General features: G+C 45.2%; 1 gene segment (V, D, J or C); it reads left to right on the top strand.

Annotated features, from left to right (window-relative positions):
• LOC116084800 overlaps positions 1–20679 on the top strand; it is a 556508-nt gene that overhangs the window by 485232 nt on the left and 50597 nt on the right. Inside the window, 1 exon segment of the C gene segment in view lies at positions 11325–11381. Within this exon segment, the coding sequence occupies positions 11325–11381 (57 nt within the window).

Below are 20679 nucleotides of genomic sequence, written 5' to 3' on the forward strand. Positions count from 1 at the left end.
AGAAGAAAAACTCACAGCTGATCTCAAAACTGCTCTCTGTCTCCATTCCCCTGTTATCCTCGAGACTGACACCTGCTTCTCTTTTGGTCCTATAGACCCATTCTTCACCAGTCACTAAACGAGGACCAGCTTCAAGGATAAGAGATAGTACTCTAAGAGACCCAGAGAAGTGGATGTTTTGCCTACAAAATACTTAATGCCACAAGTCAAGAAGAGGGATGGATACAGGACACTAGCTATCTTGTGGAATACTCAAATATGTGGCTAAAAGGGAAATCTCAGAAGCATCTGTAATGTGTGGCTGTGGGCCAAGTGTCCAGAAAAGAGCTTTGACACCACTGTCTTCCTGTGGCGCCTTCCATTCCAAGATGCCTGTGGACAACCTGGCCTGATGGATAGCAAGAAGTACACCAAGGACTAGCACATCTCCAGGCAGACCTGATGTAAAGGCTCCTGCTTTGAAGAAAGATATTGTGAATTTGGACAAGAATAAGGATGAAGAACTCTTACCACAATGTTTCCCTACTGCTACCCTCTATAAAGCTCAGGAAAAAAAAAAACATTCTGAGGGCTATGGGATATTCTACTATGTCACTGATGCCACCTCTGGAGCAACCTGTGGGAGGAACAGCTCTGGTCCAACCAAATCAGTGATACCTTTTACGGTAGGACTATGACTGACTCCTGCAGGTCAGAATTCTCAGCCATCTGTGGGATCTATTCCACAGTTGCTCTTCTGATCAGCAAGACCCAACAGGTTGCATCTCAGTTACAAAGAGCTGACAATTGGTAGTGGCTCCCTGGAGCACACTGGTAAGAAGCATTCTTGGGTCCCATCTACACAGAGGGAGAGAGCTCAGAGGGATAGAGAGCTCTCCTATTCACACTATTGGGGTTAGAGGAGGAAGCAGGACCACACTATTATGTATTTACCTTCTATGCATGAGGTATCCTTCCCTCTAATAAGTCCTGCAGAGAGACTAATCAGAGCCAACTCTCTGTTGGATTATCCTTTTGGTAAAGGGCAAATTTTTCCATCTCTGTCTTTTCCTTGGCTTCCCTGAGTATCCCACAGGCCATTTCCCTTGCTATCAATTGCTATTGCCTACGACACTGGAAATAAATGAAGGCATTTTTATCTCTCATTTGCCATGTCCTTCTTCATGGTGCCATATCCACTATTTAAGAGGGACAATCATTCCCTGGGCTAACCAATAGCTTCTACAAGGAGAGATTGCCCAGGAAAAGTCCTGCTCTCTTATGGCACATGCAGGGAGAATCAGAAAGCAGTATTAGGACCCAAAAGTCCTGAGTTCTAGTCCTAGCTATAATTCAAACCTACCTACATGACCTTGAGTAAATTTGCCTTTACCTTTCCTAGTTAGCCATTTGCACTTGGCAACCCCTTCCAGGTCTCTCACTCCAGAGTCCCATTGTATAGAACAGTGGTCCTGCCCCAAGTGCATGTTGCCTGAAGTCTCCCACTGCCCAGGCAGAGGAGAAAGGAAGGCATGTTTCTCTATTGGAGGGTAACAGAATGTCTTGGTTTAATGTGTGCAACTCATCAGAGCCTGGAGGTCCACGTCCAGCTGCCAACTGAAAACCCAGTTATTATCGCATCTGGAGAGAAAGGAGTGCTGAAAACAGCCTTTGGCAAAGCCATCAATTCGGAAGGAAAAACACTACCTGATGTGATAAGATTTTTGAAATCTTATTTATCATCTTTATCCTAAAGTGAACTCTTCCCCCCACACCCCACCCACCCCCAACTTCTCCAAAAGAGGAAAGGAAGGCAGTCCCTTTCCAGGAAAGATGGGCCTCTCTGAGGAACACAGGCTATTTCTTTCTAGTGAGGGAAGAGCAAAGTCATTGCCTTTGAACCAAGCTGACAGGGCAGGTTTTTGTAAACGTGCTCACTCCTGTGGGTACAGAATTCAGAGGAAATTGGAAATTTTTTTTTTTTTTTTGAGCCAAGACTGGAAGACTCATGAAATGCAGGAAGTAATGTCTGACAGAATTACTTTTTTTTTTCTACCTGAAAACTGTTGGAGAAAGATGGAAGTGCTCCTTAAGGAAGAGTAACAAAATATGGATATTTAATACAATTCAAGTTAACAAATACTTATTAACAACCTACAGTTTTCCCATGGATCATCCAGACCAGTTTCTAAGAAGACATTGTCAATGTCCCAAGAGAGGCAAAGGTTTTGTCAATGTCCCATGGATGTGGACGAGCAGTAGTGGACTTTGCCATGAGCCTAGGACAGAGTTAACCGTGGCCCTGAGTGCTGTGGCTTCAGAAAGAAAACCTGTGCACCACATGGGTAACATTCAACACCAGGTAATTAACAGTGTTCTTTCTGACTGGCTCTCTCGAGTGTTTACTGACTTTGAAGTCAGGGTCATCTCCCCTATTGCATGTTTTCCTAAGCTGAAGTCCACAGAGAGAAAGTGTCTGAGAAATGGCCTTTCTTACGGTGAGCGCCTGGTACCCAAGGAAGCACTCTGCATCTTTGTGTAGGAGAAAGGAAAGCCTGACCTGCCTCGTCTACTTTATGGCCCCCCAGGCTCTCCTTCTCCGATCTGGGTCAGTGGTAAGGAACCAAGAGTTGCCTTCTTATCCTCTATAGAACACAATGGGCAAGAAATGGCCTAGTAAGGTTTCCAGAAATAAACTCTCCAATCCTTAAGAAACCAGAGATAAAATCTGAAGCACCCTGGGGTGCTTGACCGGTCCTTCTCCTGGCCTGCTTCTCAGTCTGCACTAGTAAAGAGAGATAGTCTCAAAATGTCATATTCAAGATGCTGCCTCCCACTCCTGCTTAATCTCACTGGAGACTGGCCTGGAGTGGGAGAGGAAAGGTTCCCTGCCCCACTCTCAGGATCAGGACCCAGCACTCTGTAAGAAGCACTAAGAAGCTCTACTTTAGAAAGGAGCTTAGTAGCTCTTCAGGGAGCCTCAGCAGACCTCAATACATCACCTGGGGCCTGGAGCCCTGGAGCACATGGCACAGTGAATTGCCCTATCCAATGGGAGGAAGCTGGGAGGTCAGTCTGGGATTCAAGGACAGACAGCGGGTCCTACTAAAAAGAAGAGATAAAACAATGCTTGCAACTGGAGGGCATGAAGCTCAGGAAGAACTGGGTTTAAACCAAAGGTGTCGGTTTATTTGCTGGGTTTGAATTATCTGGATTCCTTTTAGAAACTATACTGCTCCCTAAAGATTTGGTTCCAAAATTCTGACTTCAGACTTCTAAGAAGATCAAACACGCAGGCAGATGGTAGGGTTGGAAACACCATTCCCCAGTATGCTAAGCAGAGACCTACTTTTCCTTTTTTTTTTTTTTTTTAACTTTTTGTTTGATTTTGTTTAGGAGATGAGGAGAATTAGATGAGCCAGGGGGTAAAAAAGGCACAGCATTTTTTTTGAATAAATTAAATCCAAGAACGCAAACGAAAAACTCAACAGCTTAGAAAGTCCTTAATGATCTCCTAATGCTTTAATTTTGCAAATAAGGGCAGTGAAACTCAGGGACGCAGTGAAGTTAGTTGCTCAAAGTCACACAGCTGAGACCCATACCATGTTCCAGGGCAAAGCCAAGATGCCTCATAACTCTGACCTGCCCAGAGCCAATAGAAGGGAAACCACGCAAGCCTCCGCATGGCTGCTACTTGTATACATGTAAGCAAGTGTTAGCCAAAATAAAATGTCCAGTTCCAAAAAGAGATTAGACCACTGTGTGCTGGTTGGGAATGGGAGAAGGTAGAGAAACAGGGAGAATAACTGGCCCAGGGCAGCAACTGAACCTGCTAACAGAAGAAAGGAGCAGCTGCCTGCAGGAGCAGGAAAGGCAGAAAGAAGCCCATGTGCAACACTAGCCTTGCCTCAGATACTGACCAGAACTATCAAACACTGCCATTGACTCTACACAGCTGACTTCTTTCCCAGAGCAACATTAGGTGAGATTGTGTGATGCGATGGCTTTGGACCATGGATGGTGTATATAGAATTGGCTTGCAAAGCCTTCCAGCATCTACAAGTAAAGATCGCGTCTCTGGACAGGGTCTTGGTCCTGGTACCCCAGGATACCTTTTAAAAAATGATATCACTTATTCCTATTCTGAAACTCGCAGTGGAGGAAACTTCTAGTCCTTGGGAGGTCTTACAAAGCTGTTGATGCCACGGGTTTTTGCAAAGCCCTTCAGCACAGTGCCCAGCAAGGCACAGGGTCTAAGATGTCATTTGGGAAGGGAACGAAGCTCACAGTAAGTGAGCTAGGTAAGTGTGAGACTATCTAACCATCTTTCCAAATGTGATTTGAGGTTTCTGGTTTTCTTTTTCTTTTGCACCAACTGATAGGCATGTGGCTTCTTGTCCCTATGTCTGCCAAAATTCAAGTCCAGACGGGCTAAAAAAAGAGTATCTGATCCACCTGCAAGTGGATAAAGCTCTGTCCAAATTCCTACAGAATCACTTAAACCACCCTCCTACCCCATAAAGTGGCCTGCAGCTCTTCTGTGCTTTTAATGCAATTCTGCTTTTCAAGTAAAGAGATGAGTTTATAATTCTACAGTCCTACATGGATTTCCAAGCTTTTAGGTCTTCATTTTTAAAGAAGAGAATGTGCAATGCATCTGACTTGGAGGAAAATACTAATAGGGATTTGTTGATCACTTGTTATGTGCTTTCTATACTTGCAGTTACCACACTGCAAGTTCAAGACTAGCTGGTCTAAATTGTTAGCTCCAGGCTAGCCAGAGCTATACAGGGAGACCCAGTCACAGAAAGAAAAAAATGAACCCTAAAAGAATAAAATTAAATTAAAAAAAAAAAAAAAGGAAGAATGGGCTGGAGAGATGACTCAGCGGTTAAGAGCACTGTCTGCCCTTCCAGAGATCCTGAGTTCAATTCCCAGCAACTACATGTTGGTTCACAACCATCTGTAATGGTGTCTGAAGCACTCTTCTAGTGTGTGTCTGAAGACATCTTCAGTGTACTCATATAAATAAACAATAAATAAATCATTTTATAAAAGAAGGAAGGAAAGAAGGAAGGACTTGGTTTATTACATTCAGATACTTGAAATAATTGCCTACTAGTGAAAAGGTTGTATCTAGGGAAAGCCACTGGTGCTTTGCTCTCTGTAGTTATAAAAACAAGTGCTACAGAAGTGTGTCTCATGGACAACCCAGGACTGAGAGACAGACCACTGCCACCCAGTCATAAACTTCTAATCCCTACAGAAACATTGACAAGCTGCTGCCATCCTCCCATTTTACAGATGGGGAAACTGAGGTTAAAGTATTTGCCCATGGTGTTAAACTCAAGTCTCTGACCCCAGAGCCTTGAGCAACTTCAGATTTACTGTAACCACCAACCAAGTGGCTTGTTTACTTGCCTAATTAATAAAGCAGCTGTCTGATAGACTCTTAGGTAAAAGAACAATCCAATATTTTTCCATTGTTCCATTCAGGAATAGCCATATAATTGCACAATTACACAGCGCCTTGATTTGACCTTTGTCCTTTCTCTGGGAGACTTGCCGGGGCTCTGGCTCCGAGCAGTTAGCAGAAGACTCTAGATAGTATTTGTAAGGCAGTGTGTGGGTGTGTGCATCAAGGAGGATCTCAGAGGCTCATCTTTGGGGAGGGGACAAAACTGACAGTCAGCTTATGTAAGTTGTGTTTCCTAGTTTCCTTTTTTACTTTTTATTTATTTATTTATTTTATTTAAGCCTTAACTACTAATATTCCAAGTTTCACCCTGGAACCCTGATGTGCACATTTTCTACTCTGTCTTACAACCCAAGTCCACACAACAGCGGTCTCATTAACTGATTCCAATCCAAACAATGGCTGGGTTATTCCTGCAACATACAGGGCACCACTACCTTTGGCCCCACATGCTATTTATCTGTGAGGCATGAAGAGAATAACATGGGACCATTGTACTAGGAGTCAGGCCACTATACACATGATAGATAGATAGATAGATAGATAGATAGATAGATAGATAGATAGATAGATAGAGATAGAGATATTTTACAGTTGGTGGGATTTTCCATGAAACCAAAGGAAAATCAACAGGCTCTGTGGGCTTCTGTTTTTCTTTCTTATAAAATGGTAGAGAGCAAAGAGGAGTCTGGCCATGTGTGTTACAAGGCAGGCAGCAGTACGGGATGGATGTAACATGTTCCCAGAAAAGTGATCATAACCTCAAGGAAAAGCGAGGCCTCAGGTAGTCCACAGATCCCACCACTGCGCCTCATTATATAATGCTGGCTTCATCAAGGAGGTTTCTAGACCAGGTAAACTGTGAAACTTCAGGGGAAGTTTGGACAACTGAGTTTTTGTAGAGTCATGTGTCATTGTGTGACTTCTGGAGCCAATAATAAGCTGACATTTGGGAAAGGAACCATTCTGAGTGTTATACCAGGTACGTTTTGATGACAGTTACTTGTTTTTAACCATAAGCCATCACCTTTAAAATTTCAATGAGGAACAACTGAGTTGCCCACTTATTAACATCTTTCACTGTGTTTCTATCTGGTCTCAATGGCACTGTGGGCAGCCCCCAACAAGAGAGCCTTTAAGACTCTTGTCAACATTTTCAGGCACTTGGAAACATTAAGTCTGCTTCTGTTAATGGGATTGTGTCTGACTAATGGCTGCTGAATTGAAGCTTTAGTATTCAAGGGCAAAATGCATCTAGATGGAGGGAGAGTGAGAATACGGGCTGGACCCAAGATGATGGTGGTCGGAGCGTGAGCAAGAGGAGACAGCAAAGTGCATGCTGGTCACTGAATGACCACCTCCCTCTTACATCCTTGACTAACCAAGGTGTCCAGGTGAGCATAATTAGGAAATGAACTATCTGGACTCTATAATGAAAACTCTTAGAACAGAGCTAGTTAGGTAAAGCTCTGTAAGACCCTTTGGTATTGACAGTGTTAAGAAGCTCATATTACATATATATATATAAACCTATTTTATTTATAATTCTCATGCTTCTCAAGGAACTGTTTTTTAAAATCTTTCTCAACAGCATTACAGTCTCCTTTCTCTTGCAAGGTCCCTTTATTTGTGATGTGTGTGAAGATGAAATATCCGTTGAGGTTCAAAAACCATTCCTGAGATCTACCTTAATCTTTCCCCGCCAGAGGGGTTCAAAAAAACGATAGGAAACTGACATTTGAGAAGTAGATTAAAGAGGAAATCCAAATTAATCCCAAGGAATGATTCTCAGCAGATAGCTCCTTAGACATAGCCTATCAGTCCCATAAGTCTCATTGTCCAGTTGTCTGGACTACCTGGAACAGTCATAATGATGTTCATTCCAGACCTGTCTTGAGCAGAAATGTCTATCTCTAGCCCCAAAAAGTCCTTGTGATTTGTTTTGTTTCGGTAGTTTGTCATTCTGCACAGCGTTCTGGAAGTAATAGAAAAGTGCATTAGGGAGCTCCCAAGATGGAAATGAAATGGAAATTTAGATTGTAAATATATGACCGCAGTAAATAGACAGCAAGGAAAATGACGAAGCGATTAGAAACTTAGTATATTTTTCTAACCTAAAAGGGTGTTTCTATAAATAGTCTGAAGCTATCAAAGAGTGGCAGGAGGAGTCGGGGAGAGAGACAGACAACGTGATTGTCTCCTAATCCCCTCATGTTGCACAGCTAGAAACTGAGCGGAGAAGGATGCCCGGCTTGTTTCAAGACTAGAGGGCATGTGGGAAGAGTCCTCTGGGATTGGTTTTGAGGATAGCTCCTGTTAGCAGCAGTCCTAACGACGGCCTGGCTATGGGTTTTGGGGGAGGAGGAGGAGGAGGAAGGATGTTGAGAAATAAAATCCACCTAAGCACAGAGGGGCTAGAGGATTTCTGGCAATGGGCTTCTTCCTGGCTTCTCCGTGAACCTTTTAACCTTTCCTGTCTTAGAGCCGTGTACTGGGTCCCTGAAGTGGAGACCCAAGAGTTGGTCCAAAAACTTTAAATAAGAAGCCAGCTTAACTTCACAGTGGAGACTTTTAAGTGTAAAGATTTCTTTAATCCAGCTGTTTTAGGGAGAGCGCTGTAAAGGCTGGATGAAGGGTAAAAGGAAAAAAGTTAAAAATCTACGCAAAGAAAGAAATAAAGACATTAAATGTCTGACAAAGAAACCAGAATTTCTGGTACACGTCTGCAACTGGTAAAGGAGACATTGTAAAGGACAAATGAGCACAGCCAAGGAGGTGCAGCCACACTCCTCTCTGGTTTGTGAGGCTCTTGCCATTCCCCTCAGCAGACCTGACTGCCAGGAACCTGGCTGGGCTCTCTCAACCGAGGGGAAAGAGGCTTGGCTGTGCAGTTTGTATACAAGTGGTGTCTGACGGGGCACCGCTCCTGGAGTGGCTTCTAGAAGCTGGTGTTTGGGCAAGGAACAGGCTGACCAAGTAAACGTGGAGGCTGAAGCTGCTTGTAGATCTCCACAGCCATGGGTCTAGCCATCTGTGTCCTCCAAACTGTGCTACCTACGTGGTTTGCCTACTCCTCCAGAGAAGCAGACGAGAAAGGATGGAGAAAAGCTCCCAACATTATATCATATGTGCATCCCTGATCCTCTTTCTCTTCTGAAATCTGTTTCCATGGGACCAGAAAACAGGGAGTTGATTATATGCAATTTCAATAAGCAGCAGAGAAGTGTGGTCCCAAAAGTACAATGAACTATAAACTGCATGAGCACCAAGCAAAAGAAAACAATTAGGAAGGGAGAGAGAGAAATGGCGTACCAAAATGAGGAAGGCAGCTTAGTCATAAAAAGGACAATAAGAAAAATGTATTTAAAACTAAAGATATAGATTCAGATATAGATATTTCGAGTTTGTTTATCACTGCCCTCCATTGGTCTCTAGAAGTCCAGGTCTTGCCTCTGTGCTCCTCCCAGTTTTATCCTCAAAAAACCCTGCAAACTTGTAGCTTGGTGCCAGGATGAGAGCAGCCATGGCCCTACTGCAGGAGCAGCCCTGGGTCCTGTTTTTGTAAAGCATCCCCAGGCTGTGGGAGCAGTGGAGGCGGCGACTACAAACTGATATTTGGGAAAGGGACTCTCTTAACTGTGACTCCAAGTAAGTATTACGGGAGTAGCAGAGTGGGACATTCGGAGACTTCTCATTCCAATCATTGCCCCTCCAAAGCATCCCAGCTTACCTTCTAAATCTGAGCAGATTTATTACAGAGAGGTAGTCCCCAACGCCACTGTACAAAGACTAAATTGCCTCTAGTCGACGCTATCCCAATCATTCATCTTAAATGAAATCTTTGGTACAGGGAGGCAAATTGAATACAGGATCCAGAGGGATGCAATGCAGCTCAGGCCAGAAAGGATTTTCCAGGAAGACTGAGAGGAAATTGGCATGCTGTGACTATGCAAATTTAGTGAATCAAAAATAATGTAGATACTAAACCTTCCCCCAAATGAGGAGGGACCCTGTAATTTCATTAACTAGGGATGGGGAATTCTACAGTCTGATTTTCTTTTTTTTACCTTCTTAATCTTTCTCTTAAATGAACTATTCTCCGTCCCTCCTGGAGTACTTGAGGTCTCTGCAGCAGAGACTGTTTGGATCACTGGGGTCGAGCACTTACCCCCTTTTGTCTTCTTGGTAAAAAAAACAATTAATGATTCAGTTAGAGACTGCATTTACCTGGAGAGCTCTGTCTTTCCTCTCAGCTGTGAGAGCAGAGCAGTCTTGGCTTCACCTCCGATCCTGCCCCTCCCTGGTTAGGATTAGTGCGTGCTGAAACAGTTAAATTTTTATAGAAAAGTCACTGTTGTTGCTATTGACCCTTTTTTAAAAATCTATGTTGCTGGTGGGTCTTGAGAATATACTTCAAGACTGACCTCTTCTAAAATCCAGCGAAAGTAAAAGTAGGAAAACTTTGAAGGGCACGACTCTCCTTTCTGATATAAGCTGAGTGCCCTGGATGCTGCATAAAAGCCAGATTCCTGGTTTCATTTATTCAGCCCTGTCTTCTGTGATCGAGGGAAGAGCCACACTGGAGCGAGGTTGTTATGAAACAGGCCCAGGCAAAGCTCTTAAAAAAGATCGGCTCCAGGAAAGGGACCCTAGTGAATGATTCAGGGTAAGACGTACTCAGCCGTGAGGAGACAGTAACATACAGCATGGTTGATGCACTGCTCGGCAGGGGCAGAATCAACCCATCCACGGCTATAGAAATAAGGAACAAACATGGTGCTGTCAAACCCCAAGCATTCCAGTGCTTATCAAAGCAGGACGCCTCAGTGGGCACACAAGGCTGGGGACCAGACAGTAGGTATTAACTTTTGCCATCTTATAAGAAATACATTGGGGCAGAATTCTGTGATGAGTTTTCCAGGATGGAAAAGCTAAGACGCCCTCTCAGTTCTTCGTTGGCTTCTTTGGCGCCTGAGGGTTATAACAGCCTCCACACTTTAAAACGTTGGTAAACCAGTCTAGTAATGCAAAGAAAACAGCGGTGAAGGGCAGGCATCCTCCGTGAAGGGCAGGCATCCTCCGTGAAGGGCGGACATCCTCCAGGCACCCTCGACAGTGACTGCATGCAAGGCTCCTCCGTGCAGTGGACTTTTTCTTTGTAGTGACTTTAAGGCAAGGCTGGGACCTAAGAAACCCATGATGAAGTTCTGTCTCTTTGTGTCTACAGAACACAGATTAGCAGAAATAGGTGAGCTTTCCCATGGACTGTTGCTTACGTCAGTTCAAGAGGGACGGAAAGCTACTGTGCGTGGCAGCTCAGCTCAATGTACCTATCATTCCCTCTCCTGTGCTGGGAGAAGGGAGCTGAGGAGTCTAAACCTCTTCTAATTCTAGTCAGCCTCCAAACGGTAGAACACTCTCCTTCCGTCTCCTCGTAATCAATTCATTGTCATCAGAAATGTGTGACACCTTGAGGGGAGGGAAGGGACATGCCTTGAAAACCGAATAGAGAAATTGTCCTGAAAATGATGTTGTAAAATGGAAATGAGACCTTTAGAAGAGAGACACTGAACACGAGAAACCAGTAAGGCTCATTATGAAACCAGAGGACACAGAGGTGGGGGCAGGCCTGGGGTGCAGCCCGTCAGTGTCTCTGAGCCAAATGTAGAAATGGTCTCCTGACCTTCAGAGAACTGCACTCAGCTTCTTAGGCCCAGGCCTTTCTTGATGAGTTTACTGTCCCTAAAACTAAAAGATAAAGGTGTCTGTGAGGCTCAGGGTTCCTCCCAGTGTGTTTGTAAAGGCATCTGTGGTCCTCGGGGTTCCACCTAGTGTTTTTGTAAAGGCCCCTGTTACAGTGTTAACACAGGAGCTAGCACTGGAAAGCTGACGTTTGGACCAGGGACCAAGCTTAGGGTCCATCCAAGTAAGTGAGAATGAACATGGTGGCATGATGGAAATTCTGAGGTGGAATCGCTGGCACTGGGTTTAAGAGGACTGCATGTTGTTTAGGAGCCGCACTTTGCTTATGTAAACTAATGTTGTTCAAGGTCCTCTATCATCTGCAGTCTCCTTAGCTCTCCTCCCTTTGTCAGAATAAAGCTGATCTTGAAAAAGCTAGAATCTTTACTGCTCTCGGAGCCTTCTCTGAAAGTGAGGCTCTGACTTTCAGGGAGACGAAAGACCCTTGCCAAATGACTCCTGAGAAACTCATATTTTCACAGCATCCCTATCAGAAAGGTCTCCCTTATAGCAATCTTAGACTGTGTTTGACACAGCAAAGCCCATCTCCACTGGTACCCTCCACATGGAGAAAGATAATCAGAACAGGGTGTGAGTAGATGTGTCATACATACTTGGTTCAGAAGGGTTTTTAATGAAGCGGAGAAGGAAAAACAGAAATCTGGGTGGGACTATATGGTGTCATTTCAAATCCCCTCATGTTCCCTGTATGCATCCAACTTCATCTATAAATGCAAAACTACAAAAAGAAAGAGAGAAAGGATGGACAGAAAGGAGTGGCCACTATGTCCATTCTCCATCACTGAAACCACAGGCAAAGGATTACAATTAATTCCAGAATGTCCAATCCATGGCTTAAGACCTTTCTTCTCTTGGTAACTCGTATCCTTGCCGATAATTAGAACAGATAGGAAGGCTTGGCTCTGGTGTGTTTGCAGCTGTATCCTGCTGGGAAGAGAGGGAGATGTGACTATTTTTTAAGATGCATAAAATTCCTTCTGTCGGCTGTTGTAAAACCCCCCACTGCAGAGAGATATGAGACAGTGTGGCGAAGCCCATATATGGAGAAAGACACAAGCTAAAGGGGCCCCACTCAATGTCCCCGACATATCTTCATTCACTCTCCCACTTCAGGACTTTTAGATCTTCCTTGTAGGAATTCTAAGGGAGCCAAATATATATGAATTAAAGACTGCCTGGAGCTTAGAGAGCATGGGTGTTTAGAAATAATAAATTCAATGAGTGGCAAGCAGGAGAGGAAACAGTTAAAAAGCAGAAACAGGCTTTTTGGTGAAGCTTGAGAGGAATGACGGTGGGTATCCTATAGTTGCTATCCTAAGATCTCCACCAAGGACAATGTCTTCTCACAAAGAGACATGTGGCCAGCCCTTTGTTGAGCCAACTACTCTTCTACAGTCAGAGAGCATAGTACAGAGTCTTAGGTATGTGGGTGACATGCCTAACATCATGCTTTTATCTGACTTTAGCAGCATAGAATCACACCAGGTGGGTGTGGAGCAAGGATATTACCAATACTGCTCTGAGGTTCAATGTGGGGCTGTTATAAATGTCTCAAATGTGAAAGGTGTCCTCTAGCAAAGTCCGGTTCTACTGAGCAGAGTCCAGGTTGTACCGATATTGCTCATGTTGCTGTTGTTGTTGCTGCTGCTGCTGCTGCTGCTGCTGCTGCTGCTGCTGCTGCTGCTGGTGGTGGTGGTGGTGGTGGTGGTGATAATGTTGTAATTGTTAAGTTTCCCCAAGCCCAGGAGTATGAGGGCCAACACTGAGAATTTGACATTTTAGCTCAGGATCCAACTGACTGAAATATGCCAGAGGGGTCTGAAAGGCCAAGGGTGTCTCCAGAGTGTGGCCTTTGTTGTTAGCTCTCTGGCAGTTGTCATTTCAGCAAAACGCATCCACTTAGAAAGGTCAGCTCTTCATTAGCCAGACAAATGAGAACAACATATTGACCAGAGGGAAGGTGCTGGGGAGTCCAGATCTCGGCTCTGGAGAGCCTGGCATTTCTAGCCCTTCAATCACAATGCGCTGATGAAGCTATGCTGTCTGCGAGAAGGTAGATCAATGAAGCCTGAGGACCTGGTGTCACCAGGCTAGCTTGGAGATGGAAATGAGATACGGATGGAAATGCTGTAAGGGTGTGGGGGAGCATGAAGATGGAGGAGACCAGGGAGCTCCATGGCGCCTTTTAAAACCAGCAGTATGCCAGAGGTTCTAATGATGCCAAGGAGAACTGCATGCACCCAGCAGGTGTCCTGTTAGTCCCGACAGAGTCTGTTCAAAATGTTTCCCCTACTCAGATCTCGTAGGCTGAACAGGACCTGAGATGCCTTTTGAAGGTGCATCACAGAAACCTGGGATCTTTGCTTTGTAAGTTGTGTGCCAGGTTTATTGTAAAGGGTTGATTTGCTGTGTAATGTCCTCCTCCTTCAGCAAGTTGGCGTTTGGGCAGGGGACATCCTTATTAGTCATTCCAAGTAAGTTTTCATGCTGCCTGTGGGGCAGGGGTTCTCAACCTTGCTGATACTAGGACCCTTTGATACAGATCTTCACGTTGTGGTGATTCCCCCCCAACCACAATATTATTTTCGTTGCTACTTTGTAACTGTACTGTTGCTACTGCTGTGAATCATAATATAAATCTGATATGTAGGATGTCTGATATGTGAAAGGGTCTTTCGATCCCCAAAGGGGTCCAGCCCCACAGGTTGAGAACCACTGCTATGGAGTAGGGTGGGATTCATAATCGTGAGCATGGAGCTCAGTGGTAGGACATCAAGCTGAAGAAATTGAGGTCTATTAGCTTTGACCAGAAAAAGAGGTCAACAAATAGCAAATATAGGTTTAGTCCTTAAATGGTGCCATGGAGAGTATGGGTCTTGAAAGTGGAAATAAAAAGGCCTTACCTGCAGGCTGCTACCACCTTCTCACCATAAATGGGAGCTGAGCGAGGTGGAGAGAATGACAGATGTGGAAGGGTTGGGGTGTCTGAGAAATGAGGCAGGGTGGGGGACGGCAACGTGGTCCTAGCTTCAGTCTGGATTAACCTAGGGAGAATGAATTGTTCTAGAAGTTTAATAAAGAAATAAAATCCTCCCCAGAGTCAAGAGAGTTCATAAGGAACCCTAGGTTTAAAATGTGTTTCAGAATCCTATGATCAACAGGAGAGAAAGGAAGCCTTGAAAATAAAAAGTGAATTTAGACACCCAAGCACAAAACAAATGGCCTACACTTAAATTAGGCAGTAAGCCACAGCAAAGGTACATGAGCTGTCCTTCTAATCCCTCCCAAAAGGGAGCCACCTCCGACAGCACAGGGTCACAGGTGCTTTAAGCCCTGCAACTTTCTCCCTAATACTCTTGCCAAGTGTCCTTACAGAGAAAGTGACAGCCAGGCTGTCATTCCCCACTTGCCCACATGGGGGCCCAGGTGTAGACTCTAGCTCTGTCTTCTGCTGGTTTTTGTTGAGGTTACTGTCACAGTGGAACATGGGTAACCAGAACTTCTATTTTGGGAAAGGAACAAGTTTGACTGTGATTCCAAGTAAGTAAAAACAAAAAAAATTTACGTCACCATTCTGTAGAATCCTGAGCCTGCAGAAGGAGCTATCAAAAGTTTGCTGTTGGTTCTTCTGATCCTGGGTAGAATGTTCTAGAACACTGCACGGGCCTCTTGCCTTCCCCTAAGGATGATCTATACCAGGACAGGTCCTCCTTCCTCTGGGAAGGAGGATAATGGGTATTTGCATCAATTGCCTTCCTTCTTGCTCACTCACCAAGACTGTGGTGACCAGAGACATCACCATAGTGCACACCTCAGGAGCAGAGAGTTGAGGGAAGAGGGACAGAGGTCATGTGAGGACAAGGGGAAACTTCACAAAAAAAGCTGTAATCTGGTGAGGTGTTGAGGTGTGAGAAGCATGCATGGCAGGAGTATCAGGCAGTGTTAGGAGAGAGTCTTTGATGTTGCCAAAGTGTTGCAGGGAGTAGGCTCACAAGAAACAAGGTGGGGAAAGAACTTACACGGGCTGGACCTAAGCCTCACCACACATATGTAGCAGATGTGCAGCTTGGTCTTCATGTAGGTTCTGAACAATTGGAGAGGGAGGTTGTGGGGGGCTATCCCAAAAGCTGTTGTCTGTATATGGGATATGTTCTGGGCTGCCTTGTCTGGCCTCAATGGGAAAGGATGCACTTAGCCTTGCACTGACTTGATGTGTCAGGGTAGGAGGATAACCAGGGGCTGGGGCGGGGAGGACAACTCACTCAGAGGGGAAGGGGAAGGGGGAACAGTTGTGGGAGGGGGTGACCTGGAGGGGGGCAATGAGTAGGATGTAAAGTGAATAAGTAAAATAAAAATAAATAAATAAATAAATAAGAAATAAGAAACGAGGTACGGGCTTGCAGGAAGTTTACAGAGCTGGCACAGTGGATTTTGTAATGGCTTAGCACACTGTGCCAACTATGGAAATGAGAAAATGACTTTTGGGGTTGGAACCAGACTCACCATTAAACCCAGTAAGTACTCCATCCCTAGTCAGGAAACCAGCTACTTAGATTTTAGGGATCAAACAGGACTGCACAGGCTTAGGGAATTTCCATGTCCTTTGTCATTGCTGATAGAGAGAGATAGCAGACAAGTATTTGAGTTTTCTAGGGGAACTCGAGTCTTGAAATACTTAATTCATAACTAGAAAATATGACCTGCAATCCTGTTTTTTGCTGCTGGCATCATGCACTAAGGTGACATGTGACGAGAACTTAGAATGCCTGCATCTCCTCTTTTATCTTGTATGATGATTTCTACCCTTGGAGGCTGGGGAAGTGTTTGGAAGAAACAGTAGGAACATAAGCTGTCAAGGAGACAAGCAGGAGACACAGAGATTCAGACAGAGAACTCCTGGCAGAACAATGTTGTAGAATCAATCTGGCGTTGTGTCTCTTTTTGCAGACTGCAAAGATATTGGGAAGGTTGTGAGCATGGATGCCCTGGGTGAGACAGGGGTACTCAAGGTAGAAAGAGAAGCACCAAACCTGAAGAGGAAATAAATTTAGGGGAAACTCCAGGCCCTCTCCCACCCCCAAATGGAGCCTGTCAAATAGCTTATCTCACTGCCTTTGAAAGCACGATACAGGCCAACACAGCAGTGTGGATCACAGCTTAAAAAAACGGAGCTTAACCTGGAAAACAAATACCTTCCCTGTGGACTATGCTGCATACACTATGGTGTCTAGATTTGCAAAGTTGGAAGCTAGAGTTAACTGCTGGAAATCCTCTGAGATGAGAGATGAAGGTAATAGACAGATACAAAGGCAGGGTGTACACTCACAGATACAAAGGCAGGGTGTACACTCACAGATACAAAGGCAGGGTATACACTCACAGATACAAAGGCAGGGTATATACTCACAGATACAAAGGCAGGGTGTATACTCACAGATACAAAGGCAGGATGTACACTCACAGATACAAAGGCCGGGTGTACACTCACAGATACAAAGGCCGGGTGTATACTCACAGATACAAAGGTAGGATGTACACTCATAGATACAAAGGCAGGGTGTGTATCCACCTGCCTGTGCAAACATGACGCAGATAGAGTTCTCCTACCTACAGCTAAAAGCTATAATGTTCACCATGTCACCAAAGGCATCACAGTGCAGAAAGCCATATTGAAGGAGCAAGAACCACGGGGATGGAACCTCTCCAACGTGGGATTTCCCAAGTGTCCCCACCACTGTGATTCCTGCAGGAAATCTCTATGTTTCTGCATTAGAAATTAGAAGCCTGGGTCTTGAGAATGTGTGTGGCTCAGATTCTTACAGTGAAACGTATACTATCAATCACCTTCTAGTGAGGCTGGATAAAGCGCTGTTAGATATCAAGGGCTCTCTTGCTCCCCCCTCTCTCTCTCCCTCTCTCTCCCTCTTCCTCCCTCCTTCCCCCCCCCTCAGAAAATGGTGTCCTCTGAATCCGGGAACATGTAGCTCAGAGTTCTTAAGAGTGACAGTGACAGAGCTAAGCCACAGGAGTTGGGGACCCAGTAATTGTCAGCCTGCTCTTTCCTTGATGGCACCATAGTTGGTAGAATCATTCAGAGAAACGTGTCAAGGTGAGGCCATAGTGCGCCCAGGGGAAATGCAACTAAGAACAACTCAGAATAGGATATTTTGCCCAGAAGGGGACAGACCACCTCTAAGCCAGCTCCCAGCTCCAGATACGCGAACACCACCACCACCACCACGCTGAAGCTGTAACGAGTTCACCCTCCAAACAGACCTCCCAGAGGTTTTTAAGAGGAGGCAGTTACCATGGGTTTGGAGCTGGAGGACATCACAGCAGAGCAGAATAATTTAGAGCAGGAAGATCTGATAGGACTAATGAGATGAAAGAAACTTCTGACTTAAGGGCAAGAAAAGTCCTGAAAGAAAGGATACACTGAAGCGTGCGGGTGGCAGCGTTTATCCCAGGCCAAGCAGCAAAGAGCCAACAGCAGCCAAATTCCAACACACAATTGACCATTTCACATTTGTAAGATTCTGTAATTAGTATAATGTCTTTAGCTTTCTGGCCAAATACCGTCGGGTCCTAAATGTAAAGTAGGGGGGGGGGGCCTCATCTTCAGCACCCACTTACCCCACCCCCACTCCTCCCACACATGCTCAGGGGCAGTTTTTGTACAGGAGTTTAAGACTGTGTGAACTATGGAAACAAGCTGATCTTTGGCTTGGGAACCATTTTGAGAGTCAGACCTTGTAAGTACGGAACACATTTCGATCTACCACAATCCCAACCTGAGCTTCTCTGTATGCTGAAGAGACTAACTTAGAAGTGCTCGGTTCTAAGAAGCAGACAAAGCTCCAGGTGCAGTGCAGACAGATCACTGGCAGGGCTCACTTAAGAATTTCCACCAGTGCCTCGGCGGGGAGCAGGGTAAACACCAAATTCACTGGTGTGGCTCACAGCTTGAAAACTGAGTTTAAACTTGAAAAAAAATTATTATTTTTGCCATCTCTGTAGACCATCGTGCTTACTGTTTGGTGTCTAGATTTACAAAATGGAAACCTTGGACTGTGGTGTTGAGCTCTGAGGTTTGTCCTTAGCCTGGGACCTGGGTGTGAGAAAAGATGCACACTGCTGGCTGGCAGGCATTCTGCATGAGCATGAAGAGAAAGCCCAGGCAGACGTGTTGGTAAGAAGTAGCCCTGTTTCATCGCGCTGCTCAGCCTTTTGGCTAAGATCAAGCGTAGAAGTAGCCCTGTTTCTGTGCTATTATTGATGACAGTGAGAAAAACAGCAATGCAGACATGCTGGCTTTGGGGATGGGGATGAACTTGTAGTGAGCACAAAGTGAGGTCTTTCCTGTGCCTTTTCGTATTGTATTTGCTCTAGACTGACGTTTGTCCTCCTTTAGGTTCCGACACACGAACCAGCATCATGTTGTGGTTATGGTTGTTGTTGTTGCTGCTGCTGCTGCTGCTGCTGTTGTTGCTTTATAATCTCTTAAATACTTTTGGCTAAGGTCCTTCATGCTACCTACCCCCACTTCCAGATAGATAGAAACTTCCACAGAGTCCATGGCGGGCATGTCCAGAAGACATGGACAATGATGCCTTCAGGACCTATATAGGTCCCGCACTCCTCAGCCCTCTGCCCTGGTAAATATTTTATGCTGGCAACAAGACAAAGGAAGAAGTGATCAGTAGCATAGACCAGGGTTATGAGCTCGTGGTGCCATGTTTAGTTCAGGATGTATGTTTCTGTCAGAGAGGTTTATGTCAAGGCTCGCCTCAGGGTGTGAATACAGGAGGTGCCAACAGACTCACCTTTGGGAAAGGAACTCAGCTGATCATCCGGCCCTGTAAGTGTTGCTGCAGGGGAGATGGGAGTCTAAGTGGGAAGTAGAGAGGGATGTTTCCAAATCCTACTTGCAAGCCTCTAGTACACCTGCCACTGCCGATACTGTTTTAAGTATATAGAGGACATTGAGCCATGTAGATGAAGGAAGGCATGCAGTGCATACTTAGGAGGACTCTCCAGATTTGCCCCCTTGTCACGGTATATGACTATTGTGGTACATTCTAGACTCCAGCAAACAAAAGTCTAAGACATAAAGATACTCTGGACACTTAGCCGGCCACATCTTTGCAATGAAAACTATGTTCACAGGAAGCCTTGCCGTAGGTGTGCTCATAGAGTCTGGCTGTTTCTCCTTTTCTGTCTTCGTGGCTCGGCTTTGTCTTGGCCTGACTTAGGACCTAAAGTAGAGCACTTATTAATCATTAGGTTTCTCGGCTGCGTCACTCATAAAAAATGACAAGACAGACACATTAACATAAAACCCAGAAGAGAGAGGGCAAAGGGTTCAATTCCAGACGTGTTCAGAGTTGAACTTGACAACTCCTTGGCTTTAATCAACTAGCCAGTGCCTATGACCGACTGAGGCCAAAGGGCACCACGGGATGTGGTCATCGAGCCAGTATCTGACCAGAGCCCTCTGCCCTCACCAGAGATGATACTTCAGAGTTAAGGAAAGCTTTCCCAGGCTGGCTGGCTCAAAAGAGGCCATGGGAGAGCTCTAAGGCAGGCAGCGGAGACTGGCTGGGAAGTCCAGCACTGAGTTTCTGATATGGAGTATCTCACAGTGGTTACTGGCAGTGACAGAAAACTCACTTTTGGGACTGGAACAAGACTTCAGGTCAACTTTGGTAGGTACAAGGAACCATGAAGTAAATTGCCTGGGTATTCCTGTAAGAGAAGGCATCTTCTAGAGATGTCCTCAGTAGGTATAATCCCTCCTGCCTTCCGGTGGGAAGAGGCCTCATGGAGGACAGCTGCCCTCAATTATTAGTCATGCTATCTTGATTCTATCAGTGAGCTTTTCCCTTCCGTCTATGAGAGCAACCTCTGCTCCTGGCTTCTTCAGGCTTCCTTGTACTGCGTGTTTTCCCTGGACAGTGGGCCTGGAAATTAATTTATCGCCAGGACTTTGTCACTTAGCAACAGGGTGAAAGTGCTCTCAAATAGAAAATAGCAAGTCACTCAGACAACTTCCCGAGGGTGATGAGTTTAAACGTGGGGAAACAGGCTACTGTGACCTATTAGTGGGCACTCTGGAGGCACCCTAGGGAAGCTTGCTTCCTTATGCGTGCAACTTCCAGGAGGACTCACCTTGCTGGACTCTTGGTGGAGTAAAAGCAAAACCTTGAGAGCAGAATCAAATGACAAATCTTTCACCCCCAAGCCTTGCCATGCCTCAACCTTTACCAGTTCTGGGATGACTGGCAGTGACTAGCAGGGAGTGATGAAGGTGAGGGGGTTGAGTATCTTTTAACCCATGATTGAGATGCAAATAGTAGAATTTTTTTGGAGCAAACCACCAGGCAGTGGTCCCTGAAGACAGCCTGTGTACCTGCAGATTCCTTTCTACCTTGTTTTTTGTAGTGTTCAGAGACATGTTTGAA

Source organism: Mastomys coucha, unplaced genomic scaffold, assembly GCF_008632895.1.
Source record: "Mastomys coucha isolate ucsf_1 unplaced genomic scaffold, UCSF_Mcou_1 pScaffold9, whole genome shotgun sequence".
Classification (NCBI taxonomy): Eukaryota; Metazoa; Chordata; class Mammalia; order Rodentia; family Muridae; genus Mastomys; species Mastomys coucha.